Raw genomic sequence first — 17,496 nt, 5'->3', positions numbered from 1 at the left:
TAGCCTATTAAGTTGAAATGGTGGGCCTAGCACCAGGCCGTGGCTATTTTGCGGGCTGGGTTATGCCCCCCGACATGCCTAGATAGCAGAGCAAGCATGGAGGATGGGCCAACACGAGCCCGTTTTATCACCAAGGCATATTGTGCTCGTGTTGAGCTAAAAAAGCGAGCTTCATTCTAGGTTGTCAGGCCACAGGCCATCTAGACACTATAGTTCTGAGTAGATGAAAGGTTCTAATATAGCTAGAGGAAGGTGAATAGTCTATTTAAAAATTCTACAAAAACACACCGCGTAGAGGGGATGAACCAATCAATAATATGGAGTCCAATCACTGGGAGAAATCCAATCAACATACACAATGGAGACAAGCATTTTTTCTCCCGAGGTTCACGTGCTTGCCGGCACGCTACGTCCCCGTTGTGTCGACCAACACTTGGTGGTTCGGTGGCTAAGAGGTGTATCACGAACCTCGTCCTCACTAGGACACCACAAGAACTTACCCACAAGTGAGGTAACTCAATGACACGAGCACTTTACTAGAGTTACCTTTCGTCTCTCCGCCGGGGAAGGTACAAGACCCCTCACAATCACCGGGAGATGGCCACGAACAATCACCAACTTGTGCCAATGCTCCTCCACTGCTCCAAGCCGTCTAGGTGGCGGCAACCACCAAGAGTAACAAGAAAACCGCAGCCAAATCGATCCCCAAGTGCCACTAGATGCAATCACTCAAGCAAATGCACTTGGAATCACTCTCAATCTCACAAAGATGTTTAATCTATGAAGGAGATGAGTGGGAGGTGCTTGCTTAGGCTCACAAGGATGTCAAGTATGTTAGAATGCCAAGAGTGTAAGCCCTAAGCCGGCCAACAACTATTTATAAGCCCCTCAAACAAATAGAGCCGTTGGCTCTTTTCACTGGGCAAAACTCGGGGTCACAGGACGCTCTTAAAGGGGCACCGGACGCTCAACACCAGCGTCCGGTGCTCCAACGTCAGCCACGTGTCGCCTTTTGAAACGCTCGTGTCAGAGTCTAACGGTCACCTGCAGTACACCGGACGCTGAGCAAGATGGTCCGGTGCACACCGGACCCGTGCGCAGAGAGCTCCGCAAACTCGCATGGTCACCGGACGCTGAGCACCGGACGCTCCAGCCTACGTCCGGTGCTCACCGGACTAAAACCCAGGGAGCACTGCAAAACACGCGGGGCACCGAACTCACACCACCGGACGCTGCCTGAGCGTCCAGTGCTTCCAGTCAAACACTCTGACCGAAGTCAGAAGGCACCGGACGCATGAATAGGAGCTCCCCAGCGTCCGGTGTTCACCGTCCGGTGCTTAACCCTAGCACCACAGCACACCGGACGCACAGCCACTGCGTCCGGTGCCTCAACGGCCAGCGTCCAGTGAGTGTTTCTCTGCGAGGAACACTCCCGCGACTTCTCCAAATTTTCCACCGGCGCAATAGAAAATATACACTTCATTTTCTCGAAAAGCGCCGAATCCCGCCGAGCAAGCTCGGCGAGAGGGAGAGAGGAACCCATCCTCTCTCTACCCTTCAAACTCCACCTCCTTCTCAAAGTGTGTCAACACCACAATGTGTAAACCACCAGGTGCACGTGTGTTAGCATTTTCACAAACATTTTCTTCAAAGGAGTTAAGTTAGCTCACTAGGTTCTAAATGCATGCACATGAACAATAACACCTAGTGGCACTTGATAACCACTTAGCCAAAGAATTCCCCTCTTTATAGTAAGGCTATCTATCCTAAATGTGATCACACCCTCTATGGTGTCTTGATCACCAAAACCAAAACCCTAAGCAATACCTTTGCCTTGATCTCCATAGGGTTTTGTTTTTCTCTTTCTTCTTTTCCAAGTTGAGCACTTGATCACCTTGTGGTCATCACCATCATCACCATGATCATCACTTGCTCCATCACTTGGCATGTACCAACCTCATTAAGTCTACACACACTTAGTATAGAGATTAGTACTAGGGTTTCATCAATTATCCAAAACCAAACTAGGGCTTTCAGTAGACGGCTTTGGCCCAACTGAGTAATTAGCAAGCTTTTGATCAACCACTAGAGATGCACGTATGACACACATGTGTCTATAAAAAATATAAGAGATAACTATAAATCATAACCAATCGATTAATAATGTTGTTTTTAGTAGTTGATTATATTTTAAACCAATAAAAATATATTTATATAAAAAATATTATTTTTGGCATCACTAGGATTATGACTAATCTTCACAATATACACTTATCATATAAATGAAACTCCCTTTGAAAGACATCTATCTATATCTATCTTTATAACTAAAAAGACTTGGATATTATCTGCATATTAGTAACTACTCGTTTTGTCCCATTGAAAGCCTTAGTTTGATTTTAGATAATTGATGAAACGTAAGTGAACTAACCCTTTGCTCTAAGTGATATGAGATAGGTTGGTCACACCAAGTGATGGAACAAAGATGGTACTTATGGTGATAGAGGTGGCCACATGTGATGATGATCAAGACTCCGAATTGAAAAAGAAGAAAGAGAAAAATAAAATGGACTGAAGGCAAAGGTATATGCAATAGGGCCATTTTGTTTTGATAGTTAAGAAACAAGTATTGCACCTCTATTAGGTAGTAGTCATTCTTAGTAGATGTATGCTTACAGCCATTAAGGAGTGAATTCACCTTATGTTGCATTTGTTGTGTTCTCACCTGAGTCATTGGACCCCTTGTAGACATTGTTGGCATATTCAGCACATGGTTGTGAAGTGCAACAAGGGTCATGGTTGTCTTCAACATTGGTTAGTGGACTATCATGATGGATGTGCTCATCAAGAAGAGAGTAGTTGCATTAAGTCGAGTTCTAATCAAGTAATGAGGAGTCATGTTGTTTTTAGGATCAAATCACTAGTAGAAGTTACTTAAAGTCATGAGTAGAACTCATATGTGTGGAGATGGTTTAAGGTACATGCGCAAAGTATGTTTGCTCCAAGAGATGAGACAAAGATGATTGCAACCCCTTATGAAGAGATATTGAGAAGAAATTTCATATGAATACACTCAAGACTCAAGTGGTGGTTTAAATGGTTTTATTCTTTTGATCTTGAGTATAGATATGCTGTACTATCAAAGAGGGTGTAATATGAATCATAAACAAGTCTCAAGTGCTCAAACTAACAAAAACTAAGTGCTACACATAAGAGAAATATATTAGCACAACAATTGCACTTGTTGATCTTGGCACTTGTCGCTAGCTAGGGAGCGACAGGGAGGCAGTGGACCAGAGACATGAAGGGCAGGGGCATGATGGTAGTGTCTGCGGGAAAAGGCAGGGAGTCCGTCTACAGTGGAGGGACAACAAAAGGAACCAGAGGGGAGTGAAGGAACATGCAGGGTCATGGCTACTTCATGGGGAGTGAGTAGCGAGGATTGTGGAGACGATGGTGTGTGAATGTTAGTGAGGGAAGCTGTCACACTCTAATAATTTCTACTTTAGATTGTGAATAGAAAACATAAAACTAATAAGTAATTTATGAATTTTATAAGTTTTTCCTATCTTTAGTTTTGTGCAAGTAACTATGTACATAAAAAATGGTTTTGTAAAAACTCTCTAATTAATTTATTAGTGGTGTTGCATTGATGCTGAATTCATAATTTTATATGAGTGAACAAGAGTTTACAAAATTCATTTAAGCCTCGACTATGTTTTCCCTCATTTAAGTTTTTAAATTTTCATTTAAAAAACAAGTCTTCAAAATGAGTTTATTTTTTGTTTTCAAAAGTTTTCCAAAATAGAGTTTTAAAGAAAAAGTATTCTGAAAATGTTAGGCTTGAAAATAATTTAGTTTAAAACTGGCTTTAAAAATAAGTTGAAAAATAGTTGTTTTCAAATTTCAAAATTTTAAATGTTTGATTTGTTTCAAAATCTTGAAATGTTTTAAGTTTGAAAACTGCTCAAAAGGATTTGCTTTGTGAGGACTTTGAAAAAAAAAGGTTTTCTATTTGGAAAACTCACCCTCTCTCACTCACTTCTGGCCCGAGCCGCGCAGCCCCTTTCGAAGCCCACTCCCTTCACTGCGCACCAGCCCAAGGCGGCGAACACGCAGCGGAACCCGCGCTTCCCTTCCCTTTCCGCTCTGTCTCTGACGAACCGGCCCGCCGCGCCGTCCCTGGCCGCCTTCATCAAGGCCCTCACCAGCCGCCGCCATGTCCGGCTAATCCGCCTGCTCTCCCTCTCACTCGTAATCCAGGAACTAGGCAACTAGCTGCATCGTCTTCTCCACCTACCTTGGCCGCCGCCGCCCCGCCGCTCCATCATCCGGGTAAGACATGGAGGAGTACCTGGAGAGCATGAAGTCCCTTCGCTCCTACATGAACGGTGCGTGCATCTCGCGATCGCAACTCAAATTCCCTATTCCCTCCCTCACCTATGGCCTGATATCGTTCCGCCACCATCGGGGTGCCTCCGTGATGTGATGCAGATCTGGAGGACGACGCCGCGAAGCGGTCTGTGGAGGAGCAGCAGCAGCGTACAGCCATCGACGCCCACGACGCCGACATCGCGCTAGGTACGGACAAGTGTTGGTTTCCCGGGCTCGCAACGTACACTAACTTTGTCTCGAGTGTTGGCTTTGCCTGGTGTTTTTTTTTCCTTCTAGTGAGGGCGCAAGCAAAGCAGGCGAGCGAGGAGGCCGAGCAGCTGGGCATAGCGAGGGCTAAGGTAGGCATGCAGATGGCCGAGAAGCAGGGAAGGATTGCCGCGCTGGAGATCGAGTGCGCCACACTGAAGCAGGTGAGGTCTGGAAATTATTGTTTCTAGTATTCGCCCAAGTTTGATTTCCTAGAACATTGCTTAGTGTATTTAGTAAAACTGATGAATGGTGGAAATGTTATGTAAGCTTATTTACTATTTAGTGGGAAATTGTGAGGATTTGGTGGAGGAAAGGAAATGTAGCAGTTCATTCTTAGGCCAAAAAAGTTGGAAACCAGACACTTGAACAACTAAATGTTGCTGGAGACCTGTAGCGATAACTGATTACTTATCCAGGTTAATTTTTCTGAGGGGATTTCATTCTGAGTTAAGGTCTTGTTTGGAACGTAGGAACGGAAAACACAGGAATTGAAGTAAACCTAGGAATAGGAAGGGAATGAAGGTGGGAAAAAGAGAAGTGGAAAAAGGAAGGGAAGTTGAAGGACAAAGTGTTTGGAATGCAGGAATCAAAATATAGGGAGGGGAGTGTTATGTTGAAAGAAAGCTGCAAATATATATTACTAAATCAGTCTCAAGAACGTGGAGTACTAACATAAAAGGCCTATTTTCTTTAAATATTTTTACTACAAGTGGTGCTTTATCTACTTTGTACCGAATATACATAGTAAAAGGCATAAGCTCTTTACCCTCTGCGATGTAGAGCACTTCTCTCAGTTCTTTGTTCTGATTCTCTCCATTTTACTGCATCAATTAAGCACTCAGCAATCTCCCTCATTGGATTGGGTGATGAGAAGAAGTAAAGCAATTAGTGGTTGCCTGGCTGGGGATAGGGTAGCAGTCCAACATGGACGGTAGGTCTTAGCGGTTCCTGGGACGGTGGTAGGGATGAGATCACCATGAGGCATCAATGAAGATGATAGATCAACTATGGGCGCGCCTCCTCATTCTCTCTCTTCTATATACATTCTGTTCAGGCATCTGCAAAGGAAAAGGAATCTCTCTCTTCTACACTTCTACATACATTCTGTTCAGGTATCTGCAAAGGGAAAAAACCCAGAGATTGGATTGGAGTTTTGGTTTTCTTGAAAGTTATTGGCTCTTTCTGTGTTCCATACGCTCACTTAGAGGTCCTTTCCTCTGTTTTTTGGCTCCTATACATTTCCTTTGTAATTCGTCAAATCCAAACGGGATATGATTACTCCCTCTGTCCTGGAAAGAATGCAATTCTCGCTTTTCGAGAAGTTAAACAGTTTGAACTGACTAAATTTATATATAAAAAACTATTATCATTCAGGATATACAATAAATACCACTAGATCAGTTATAGAATATATTTTCATAATATATTTTTTCTAAAGACATAAATGCTAATACTATTTACTATAAATCCGGTCAAACTTAAGTTATTTTGACTGGTATGGATCCCATAACTGCATTCTTTCCTGGACAGAGGGAGTATCATCCTTTTCATGTTCTGTTGACTTTATTGTTGGACCGGTGGCCATTGAACTTGGCAGCGCATGTCATCTTGGTCCCTAGATGCCTAAAATGCACATCTACCTCTAGAAACTTGGCCATGCTGCATCATAGGTCCAAATGGGCCTTGGCTAGACCCAATTGCCCACGTCGTCTGTCTCTGATCACGTGGATGGCATAGAGCTCGCCACGGCGGTTCTGGCGCCGGCGATCGTCAAGAAGCAGGTGAGGTTTGCGGTGGCGGCGCCCAGGAGCCCTGGCGTGGGTGAGAGCATGCTGGAGGAGCTGCACGAGCTGTGCGAGGCGCATGAGGCTGGCACGACGTTCATCCTGGGGCACTCGCATGTGCAGAAAACTCTGACTACAAGAAATAAATACTAAAATCTAGAAATTCATGACAAAACTGTTCTTGCTGGGGTCTTCTTGAGTGCTTTGGATTAAAAATGTTGCCAGCTGTTTTCTCATGTTAATCATTTTTTCTAAAGTAAACTAGACCAATCTAGTAGGAAATTTGTAGCTTTATATATTAGGAAGAAAATAGGCACAAAATTCACCTCGACGTGGACTTGAACATATGTCGCTGGGTGTATATTCACACCCTCAACCAACTGAACTAGACTCAGCTTCTTTGATGGTAATCAATTTTGACCAAGACTTCAAACATTTTTAAGGTTTTTTCTCTTTGGCAATAGACATATGTTACTTATATTTGCAATTGCTATGACTAGGCTGCTTATGGTAACCTAATATAGATTTACTTATTGGTTTTTCATGACCAAGATGCAAATCCTATAAGGGGATTCTTATGTGAGATTTTGTTTTTTCTAAAACTATTATTTGTCTTAGAGAATGAGTTCTTTTTTCATCATTGCAAAATGGAAACTCTACAGTATACACAGGCTGTTGTTTGGGACATAAGTTGTTCTTTAAAGAAGCATGTTTAATGGTAATCTCCCCAAACAAATTTTCCTACAAGACCGAAGTCATATTATCTTAAGCTTCCCTATAATTTCATTAGTTTGTCAATATCTGACCTTTGCTCATCTTGTCTTAATAATAGATACAAATTTGCAACATGACTCTACCGTATAGTTTATTTCATTTTAAATATCTTGAAGGGACATTCAAAACCACATCAAATATTAAGTTGAGTATATTCAAATGTCTAACTTCATTTCCACCCTTCATGACTTGAGACCTTGGAGCTCCTCCATCAGGAAACTGCAAGTACTTTTGTGAAACTCAGTGAGAAAAGGTGCAATTATATCCCTTGAAAATAACATACCATAGGTTCTACGTTGTAACATACAGTAACTAAAATTTTTTGCATGGACAGATTGTTCTACACAAAGACAACAGAAACCTTGACTGTCAAACTACAGGAGCAACAGGTTTATCTTATTGTTTGTTTTCATGTTTACCTTTTATGATCAATATTATTTGTCTCTTGAGAAAAATGGCCCAACTGTAGATGCCATTGCCTAACAATCCTACATTGTTCATTTCACAGGAATGGCTTAGTATGAAGAATAAGATTACCGGAAAGGAGCGACATGTAAGCCTTTTGTTCACGTAAATAAATCAGTTTGCTTTGTTTTCATGATTATTGTTTTTGTGTAGAAACCTAATTCAGCTATTATTGACTAGTCACTTATTATATAGTTGAAGTTTTGGTGCACATAAATATAAATCAGAAAGCATATGGGTAATTTTGTATCATTTGTTAAGGTTAGGTAAAACATGAGTGGGTGTGTGGCAGTGTAAACATCAGCACTGTAGTGACAACTGAGAACCAGCAGTAATGATGGCTTAAGGCTTCAACTATAGGTTCAGCTTGGTTCCACCCATCTGCAGGAGCTCTATGTTTTTTTTCTTTCTTTTGAAAACGCAGGCGAGCTGCATATCTTTAATATTAAGAAGAGAAAAAAAGGTAAAGAAAGCCTTCAAACTCAACCACGCCACAAACTTTATCCAATTATGAAATTACATTCGCTGATTGGCACCTATGCTAGAGAGGGAAACTACCACCCACCAAGACATCCATTAGTCTTGTTCTCGAGGCTTTACATTCGCTGATTCACACCTATGCTAGAGAGGGAAACTACCATGACCAAGACATCCATTAGTCTTGTTCTCGAGGCTGTACAGTCAGCTTACTTCATTAATGTTCAATCCTTATAAGTATGTGATTTTTATTTGGATAATAAGATCTTGAGAATTGTAGTAAGAGTAAGAGAGCAGTCTAAAGCTTTCAGTGAGCATGGGAACATTGATAACTGAAGATCATGATGGTATTAAAACTATTTGTAGACTTTGTTTTTTCTCATGTGAACTCCAAGTTCAAATTGAACTTACTTTATCAGTTTAATGAGATCGTGTGTCAAATTTGGATTTGGAACTGCATTTTATTTGTGATAAAACTTCGATCAAGAAGAGCATTGAATTTCATCATTTGTTTGTTCAGGAACAGTGTTATACAAACAAGTTAATTTTGCATTATAAAAAGTGTCTTAAATTAGTCATTTTCCTGCAGTGCTCAACTTTTTTCATGTATCTCACTTCTAGACATATAGAGTCAAACATGTAACAGAATTACCATACCATGCACAGTCAAATGCCAACATAAGTGCTATATATTTGGATCCTAGACTGACACTTTTTCCTAGCCAATCCTTGATGATGATTGATGCCTTGCATAGATTGATTCCTAGCCTCAATTCTAACAAAAATGTAGAAAAAATATCTGATCTTTGTGAAACCACAGAAATGGCCAATTTAGGTTCACGTCAAAGAATGGCAGGTGGCAGGAAAACGTATCAAGTACCAGTGTGTTTTGTCCACAAAGTTCAGGCATTCTGTTATGTCTTAAGTTCCTGGTGGTACGTTCACACTTGCACTGAGAGTTCCAGAATTTCAGTAATGGAGCAGTTCCTAATTCAATGGTACCCTAGGGTCAACTGCTAACAAGTGGAAGTATTTTCTAGTGCATCTTAACCCAGCTCTTGCATAGTTGTCTGAAACAGAATAATTTCAACACATAACATGGATATCTGTCAAGTCATTTCCATTTTCTAATGGCTTATTGGCTTGTAACATGAAGCAATCAATGTTTAATAAGTGTTGGAACTTACGCATGCAGGTTGCCAAATCTCAGAGCAAGCAAAACATTATTGAAGGTACTGGTTTCTCTGAAAACAGAGGAAATAGTTAGTGTCTTTTCATGCCATTTTATGTGTTGTATTCATGTAGACATGCTTCCACATATGGGGAGTTTGTTGCACAGGGTACATTTCCAGTGTGACATATTTTTATTATTGTTTACATTGTGTGGCTGTTAAAGTAGTGACACCCCCCTCCTATCGTGGACTATCAAAATCTACATGATCTTTCCTTTCCACATGTATGGATACAACATTAGGCAAAACACAGATGAGTAGGTAGTCAAATCATCAAACTGAAAAATTTGTAACTTTCACTGAACTTGGATGTGATGTTACATGCAGGGGAGAAACATGTCATGTTTAACTCAGAAGGGAGCCTGGATAAGTTTGTTAGTATTCCCACTCCTCCCATCCTCCATTCCCACAACTATGCAAATTTTGATGTGCTTTTCAGTTTTCAATCAAACAGGAAAGTGATCCTCCGAACAAGCACGGGAAACTCTACACTCAACTGGTGTCAGCTCAGCTCAAGATACAAGACATCAAATCACAAAGATCAGCGCTTCTTTTAGAAATCAGCAAGGTATATCAATTAGGACCTAATATTCTTTATTATTGTATGAACCTAGTTAAACTAACAGACATGAATGTACTTTGCAGATCAAGCAGATTCTAGAGCAAGAGAAAAACATAATTGCTGGCTTTCCTGTAATCTCCTTGCTCATGTTTAAACATTGATCATGTTAAATTCTTCCCACATGCATTGTCATCTGGTGCTTGCAGGCTGCACTAAAGCAGATGGGTATGAAGTCCTTGGAGGAGGAATACAAAGCTCTGCAAGGTGATAAATCTGGGGAAGTTGAGTACTTCCAGTCTCTTGATGAAACAATTAATGTGATGAAGGTACTTTGCTGGTGCTGTTCAGTTTGGATGCCGCATCATGACTAAAACAATTAGGAATTATTCAGTTTGCTTTACTCATGGTCATGCTTCATGGAACTACTCTTAGCAATTTTAACATGTGAACTTCATTTCCTGCAATCCTGCATGCAGGGGGTTTCGGATCCTGTCAAATGCCGATGCGGACTGGAGTATGACGTAAAACTTGTTGGCGAAGCCATGGATATAAGCTAAGCTCGTGTAGAACGACCATAGTATCGTATAGATGCACATCTCCATCAAATTTCGTTCATATTGGATCTGTATATTGTGAAAGATGGATTATGCTTTGGAACTTACAGAATCTTCTCGCATGTATACACTGCTTTGGGCACAGCTTGACAGCGTCATCATGAAGAATATAGAATTCTGATGTTAGAACTATGTGGAGCTTGAATGGACTATACGCCATAGTTTTGTTCAATAATTGTTTTTCCTTTCCCTCAACCGCTTGTCCAGTGTGCAGACTTTATTTCACTACCCTCTCCGATTTTATTTCCCATAAAATGCAAAATCCTGAAAAATTTAGGCCTTGTTTAGTTCCGAAAAATTTTGGAAAATGGACACTGTAGCATTTTCGTTTGTATTTGACAAATATTGTCCAATCATGGACTAACTAGGCTCAAAAGATTCGTCTCGTCAATTTCGACCAAACTGTGCAATTAGTTTTTATTTTCATCTATATTTAATACTTCATGTATGCGTCTAAAGATTCGATGTGACGGGAAATGTGAAAAATTTTGCAAAATTTTCTAAGAAGTAAACAAGGCCTTAGAATGGTGGAATGTAAAATGCTAAATTTTTTCGGAGGATGTTTAGTTCCATCCATACCAAAATGCCAAAAAATAAAACGATTGTTTTGTCCTCATTAATTGGCACCCATACATTGCATGCAAACATGCTGCACGCGCTGCATGCTGGCAGAAGCTTTGCGGCAAAACAATACAAGCGCTGCCTGCTGCTTGCTCGCGATTGCGGAACCGGAAGTGAACGAGCACAGGCGGGTGTGGCCCACCTGTGGGTGGGGGTAGCGAAGAAGTTGCTTTCTCGGTTTTTTTTTTTGGCTGGTGAGACCAAAATCCAGAATGCAAAATAGTTGCCATTTTATCAAAATTTTTAGGTGGTGTTTAGTTCCATTCTGCAGAATAGTGGGGCATTAATTCAGAAAATTTTGGCCCAAATGAAGAACTAAACACCCCCTTAGATGACAAGTCTCACAGAGTGCAAGGATTTTCGGTTAGGATACGAAAGAATGTGTTTGACACTAGAAAAACTATATTATTTGACACCCAAACTTAAATCGTTTGAAAAAGCAGTTGACTGATGCTGCTTCGTTGGGGAAAAAAATTGAAAGTTGAAACCGGTACAAAGATCTCTGTTATCTTGAGAAAAGATAAAAAGAATTGGCCTGCTAATTGTTGATTTTCAGAAATACTGTACTCCTTTTGTCCCCACTGAAAGTGTCATTTTTGACTTTCAATTTCTTATTTGACCATTCCTTTCATTTAATTTTTTTATACAAATAGTAAAATAATAAATTATTGTTAAAGTATTTTTATTAATAAAACAAATCACAATAAAATATGACAAACGGTTAAGTAAGAAGTATGAATGTCAAAAACGACATTTTTAATGGGACCAAGGGAGTAATATTTAAGAACAGATATGAACACCTGGTATCTTTTCAGAAACTCAACACCATGATTCATCTGAGCCAACTCGATACGAGTGTTACGGAAACTCCATTCATTTTCAGCTGGACGCTGGACGCTGAACGCGGAGAGACGAAAACAGATCCTCATTCCTAATAATTAATAAAACATCGCAACGAGAAATTACACATGCATATGCATGCGCTACACGGAGAAGTCGATCTTGACTGGGAACGACACCGACGACGACGAGTCGCCGTTCTGGACCAGCACCTTGCTGACGCCGGAGGGCACGACGGTGTACGCGGTCCTCTCCACGATGCCGAACGCCTTGCACACGTTGAGCGTGAAGGGCACGGTCGCGGTGCTCCTCGCCGGCACGAACACCCTCCGGAACGCCGCCACCTGCTTGATGGGCGCCTGGGCCACCTCCGGCGGCGGCGCCGTGTACACCAGCACGACGTGGGCGCCGCCCCTGCCGCCGGCGTTGGTCACGCTGATGTTGAAGCTGACGGTCTCGGTGCAGGCGTGGCCGGCAACGTCGACGGCCTGGCAGGCTGGGGTGGTGGCCACGCTGGGCTTGTAGCTGAGCCCCTTGCAGTGGCCTCCGGTGGCCGGGAGCGTGACGGCGGTGCCGTTGGTGCTCGTCTCGTAGAGGAACTTGGTGTAGCTGAGGCCGTAGCCGAAGGGGTACAGCACCTCCGGGCCATCGTAGAACTTGTACGTCCTGCCGGGGTACCCCTTCTCCGGCACTGGCCGGAACTCCATGGACGTCATGGGGATCTGCTGGATATACTTGTTCTTGAACCATGTCAGTGGCAGCCTGCCACCTAATTGTCCATCAATCAAAAACAATAATTGTTAAACAAGACTTGCAAGTAATATAATGCGATAGAGTAACAGTGCACAAGAAAGAAGTGGTACGGTCTTGCAGTAATTATTAACCTGGGTTATATCTTCCAAAGATGACATCGGCAATGGCGTTGCCGCCTTCACCGCCAGGGTAGCCTGCCCAAAGGATGGCACCGATCTTGGGGTGCTTGTGCGCAAAGGAGATATCGATGCCGCCTCCAGAAAGGATCACCAGGATGATCGGGTTGGGTGAGGCCTTGGCGAAGTGTAGGATCTCCTCTGTTTGGTTCTTGGGTAGGAGAAGATCCTCCCTGTCGTTTCCCTCCCTCTCGATGTGAAGGTTTATGCCACCCAAGTAGATGGTCGTATTCGCCCTGTGCGAGATCTTCACGTCCTTGCTTATACCTTGGCGCGGCGTGACGTAGCGGCATGGCGGTCCTGTGCAGATCATACGTACGAATTAATGCATGAGTATCGATCGATGATTATAATTCTGAACTACGTACTTGATTGATACTGATGATACCTGTATAGTCGCCGTCCATGATCTTTTCAGGTGCCCTGGCGTGTGGTCCGTGCACTGCAACGGCAAGGATCTTCTCCGGGTCCAGAGGAAGCAGGCCGTCGTCGTTCTTGAGGAGCACCATGCCCTGCCTTGCGCCGTCGTGGGCGAGGCTCTTGTGCTCGTCGGTGCATATGTCCGTCTCGTTGAGGGACGCGTACCTCGGGATGTTGTCGAAGTATCCCAGCCTCATGAGCGTCATGTACTGGTTCCTGAGCGCGCTGTCGATGTCGGACTCGCGCATCTTCCCCTGCGCGACGGCGGCCTTGCCGTACTCGCTGAGGAAGTCCCTGAGCGGCCTTCCCTTCTCCTCGATCCAGCTCTCGGCGCAGTCGAGGTCCAGCCCGGCCCTGATCGAGGCGGCGCTGGACTCGGCGCCGGTGAAGTGGAGCCACGTCGCGTTGTCCGTCATGACGCGGACGGCGTCGCAGTCGGAGACGATGTAGCCGTGGAGCTGCCAGTCGCCGCGGATGGTCCCGGAGAGGAGGCGCGCGTCGGCGCAGGCGGGGATGCCGTTCACGCGGTTGTAGGAGCACATGACGCCGCTGGCGTCGCCGTCGCGGACGCACATCTCGAAGGGCCGGAGGAAGGTCTCCGCCATGTCGCGCTCCGAGACGCGCGCGTCGAACGTGAACCGCGTGTGGTTGTGCCAGTCGTCCACGTCGTACGCGGCGTAGTGCTTGCAGCAGGCGGAGGTCTTGATGGGGCGGGTGGACGGGTCGTCGCCGCCGCCGTCGTGGCCGGGGATGTCCTGCATGCCCCGGACGAAGTTCACGGCGTACCGGCCGGCGACGAAGGGGTCCTCGCCGGGGGTCTCCAGTGCGCGGCCCCACCGCGGGTCGCGCACCACGTTGATGTTGGGGCTCCAGTACGTCAGCCCGCCTTTGCCAAGGTTGTACATCGCACGAGCCTCCGTCGACACAGCCTGCATTCATCCATATACCATCAGATCTGCTATCAGTATACAGTAGATCTAATGTTTTGATCTAGCTATAAACAGCTCTGAAATACCCCATGCAAATCGAAATGCAAATAAGACGCACAGATGCAACGCCGATTTGTGATCTTACATACAAAAATGCAGGCTTCTATCGAGTCGAGACATGGCAACGACGTGGCAGCACAAAAAAAAGAACATTATTGTGAAGATCGGATCGTTGGATGGATCGAAATGTACAGAGATACTATACCTGGCCAATGGACTTCCAGAGCGTCTCGTTGAAGGAGGCGGCGCTGTTGATGACGTTGGCGAAGACGGTGGCGTTGTTGACGGTGGCGCGGCCGGAGTGGTTCCCGGGCTTGCTGTGGAGGTCGTCGAACAGCATCGTGGGGCCGGTGCTGGAGACGCCGTGCAGCGCCTCGGACCACCACTTGTAGGGCGGCAGGCCGACGCGGGGCGCGCCGTGGGACACGTCGCCGAGGTTGCCGACCTTCTCCTCCACCGTCATCCAGCCGATGAGGTCGCGCACCCGGTCCGCGTACGGCAGCGACGCGTCGCAGTACGGGAACGCCGACATGTTGAGCCCCATCTCCGCGAACCGATCCGCGTCGCAGACCTTGGTGTACGCCTTGCCGAAGCTGGTCACGTTCACGGTGGTGCTGGAGGAGGGCAGGGTTCGCGACGAGCAGGCCACGGGGATGACGATGAGCATCGCGGCGAGGACGAGGAGGAGATGGGACGCCGCCATTGTTGGGGAGGGAGAGGGAGACCTAGCCACTAGGTATGTGTGTTGCTGCGGCTGCGCGATGGGTTTGGGTGCACACTAGTGGGGAACATTATATAGAGAGAGCTGGCTAGTAGACCGATAGAGTCGGAGACCGGTGAGAGGAAAATGGGCGGGGTCGCAACAAAGTTTCAAAATTCGGAGCGCTCTTTCGTTTTGAATAAGGATGACGCATCCACGGATTGCGTTCGTGTTCAGGGATAATGATAAATCTGTTTTTCGATAGAGAGAATCAAGGAGAGGCGGTTGGAAGGCGTATGTGAATGTGAGTGCCGAAAATGGTGGTCACTGAGTTCATGAGAGAGGACGTTACTTCGGCCTCACGGTTTCTTAGGATTTTATTATTAAAGAAATCAGTAGCGCGCACTGCATCAAGTTGATATCGATACACGGATCTGAAGTTCTTCCAAACCCTGCCTAATAAGAAGCACACGACCAACAAAAAGAGAACAAGAAGAAAATATTATAGTGGTCATCAATCCATGTATTACACAACTACCGAAACAATTTGTAGCAACGCTGTAGGGGCGGCTGCTAAAACCGCTCCTATAAATCATCTTAAGCCACCCCTGCAAATTAGTTCCATCACCATTGTATCTAAAAAAAGTGCTTAGGCCTTGTTTAGTTTACCCTAAAATTTATTTTTTTTTTAAATTTCTCATAACATCGAATCTTACGGTACATGCATGAAGCATTAAATATAGATAAAAAATAACGAATTGCATAGTTTGCCTATAATTTGCGAAGAAAATTTTTTGAGCCTAGTTAGTTCATGGTCGGACAATAACTGCTAACTACAAACGAAATTGCTATAGTGTCAAAATCTAAAAAATATTTGATCTAAACCAGGCGTTAATTAGTCACTAGGTAGCGTGCCCGTGCATTGCTACGGTGTAACAATATTTTATACCAAAAATACATGGATCACATTATAAGATAACAATACATTAAAAATTAAATACCAACATTAATTAAATATTTAATCTAAAAAACAAAGTTTGTGAAATTAATCACGGAGAGTGTGATGTCGTAGGCTCATACACTCTATTTTATAGAATTTTCTGTGATATGGTTAAGATAATATTTTATATAAATCTCTGATATTCATTTTATTTGTGCGCCAATCTACGAAAAAATTTCCCCCATCTCTATACCATCATGTACACAGGTTTGAGTATATATGTAAATATTAGTGTCTGTTACATGGGTAATACTGTGTGTCTTGAAAAATATCTCATAAACCTTAAAACAAAGTTATTGTATTCACCGTATAAATACATATGGCTTTAGTTCTATTCCACGCAGACATATACTGTAGAATAAGGTATCCACTTGAGTATCTGTGGCAAGATTCACCATCAGCAATATACAGAAATAGTTAAATCATAGATATTATCATTGTAAGCGACGTTGATTGTGAGTTAGTTATCCATCTATGTTATCTACAATGTTTTTTCACGAATGCCTTGTAACAAAAACAAAATAATGGTCTAACAATTTTAAGATTGAATGTTATAAAAAACGATTCTTTAAGTGTGATAAGGCAGTCGTGCATTCCACTCTTGCTATTGGCTATCTTCCACAAGGAGGTGATCTAACAGGCATGCCCCGTGTGAAGCTACAAGGCGCTGACACCGCCCACTGCACCTTAGCCCGACCCAATCAACGATCACAGTTGAGATCAACGGACACACAAGCTGATGCGCGACCCAAATGATGATCACAGTTGAGATCAACAGACACACAAACCAATGCTCTGTCCACGGTGATGATGCGTGACCCAAGCAACGATCATAGTTGAATCAACAGACACAAACCGATGCTCTGTCCACGACGATAGAGATGGAATGGGCACACACGGAGGTTATTATCGAGGTAGGGGCATGTCAAGATTTGATGCTCTACCCACGACAACAACTACGAACCAAAATACGGAGGTTATCAGGGTAGGGGCATGTCAAGATTCAATGACAGCTAAGACGGGGAGCGTTTTGTCTAAATTTGTTAGAACTTGGCTAGACTACCACATTTCTTGGTAATAAAAGGCATTTGATAACAATAATAATATATCCTTAATCCTTAGTCTTAGATTTTTCAGCCATCTAGTATTATTATCGTAATGTAAGTAACAAAAGCTTTGCTATAATATTAAATAACACTTTCAGCTAAAGAAAAACGAAAGTGAAATTAAGTTTACTAATGACATCAGAAAATACAAATGGCAAAAGATGTCCAAATATATTCATTAATTACCAGCTTCTACTCTTGGTACATACTTTAGGATTTATACTAATTGATGAAAAATAAAAAAAAGTGGATTATACTTTAGGATTTATATTAATTGATGAAAAATAAAAAAAAAGTGGATTAGTGATACTAATGCACAGGCAAGATGTATTGAGATTT

General features: G+C 43.4%; 2 protein-coding genes across 3 annotated transcripts; one reads left to right on the top strand and one right to left on the bottom strand.

The window, feature by feature from the left end:
- LOC8072628 lies at positions 4,128–10,745 on the top strand. Of its 2 annotated transcripts, none has more exons than XM_021448623.1 (12): positions 4,128–4,391; positions 4,495–4,581; positions 4,672–4,805; positions 7,397–7,455; positions 7,537–7,591; positions 7,711–7,755; positions 9,340–9,376; positions 9,704–9,750; positions 9,816–9,944; positions 10,022–10,069; positions 10,145–10,264; positions 10,415–10,745. In XM_021448623.1, exons 1-12 carry the CDS (start codon positions 4,343–4,345, stop codon positions 10,493–10,495), a joined length of 891 nt encoding a protein of 296 aa, XP_021304298.1. In that variant the 5' UTR covers positions 4,128–4,342; the 3' UTR covers positions 10,496–10,745. The 2 variants fall into 2 exon arrangements, with proteins under 2 accessions (XP_021304298.1, XP_002438488.1); XM_002438443.2 differs by having other exon boundaries at positions 4,131–4,391; positions 9,831–9,944.
- Positions 11,953–15,054, bottom strand: LOC8058853 (beta-D-xylosidase 4). The gene is made up of 4 exons (XM_002437017.2): positions 14,557–15,054; positions 13,331–14,291; positions 12,898–13,242; positions 11,953–12,782 (listed from the first exon to the last, which is right to left on the bottom strand). The coding sequence occupies exons 1-4, from the start codon at positions 15,052–15,054 to the stop codon at positions 12,157–12,159; spliced, it is 2,430 nt and encodes an 809-aa protein (XP_002437062.1). The 3' UTR covers positions 11,953–12,156.

Source organism: Sorghum bicolor, chromosome 10 (genome assembly GCF_000003195.3).
Source record: "Sorghum bicolor cultivar BTx623 chromosome 10, Sorghum_bicolor_NCBIv3, whole genome shotgun sequence".
NCBI lineage: Eukaryota > Viridiplantae > Streptophyta > Magnoliopsida > Poales > Poaceae > Sorghum > Sorghum bicolor.
Note: the sequence above shows the minus strand (reverse complement) of the source record. Positions and strands in the feature narration are given on the sequence as shown.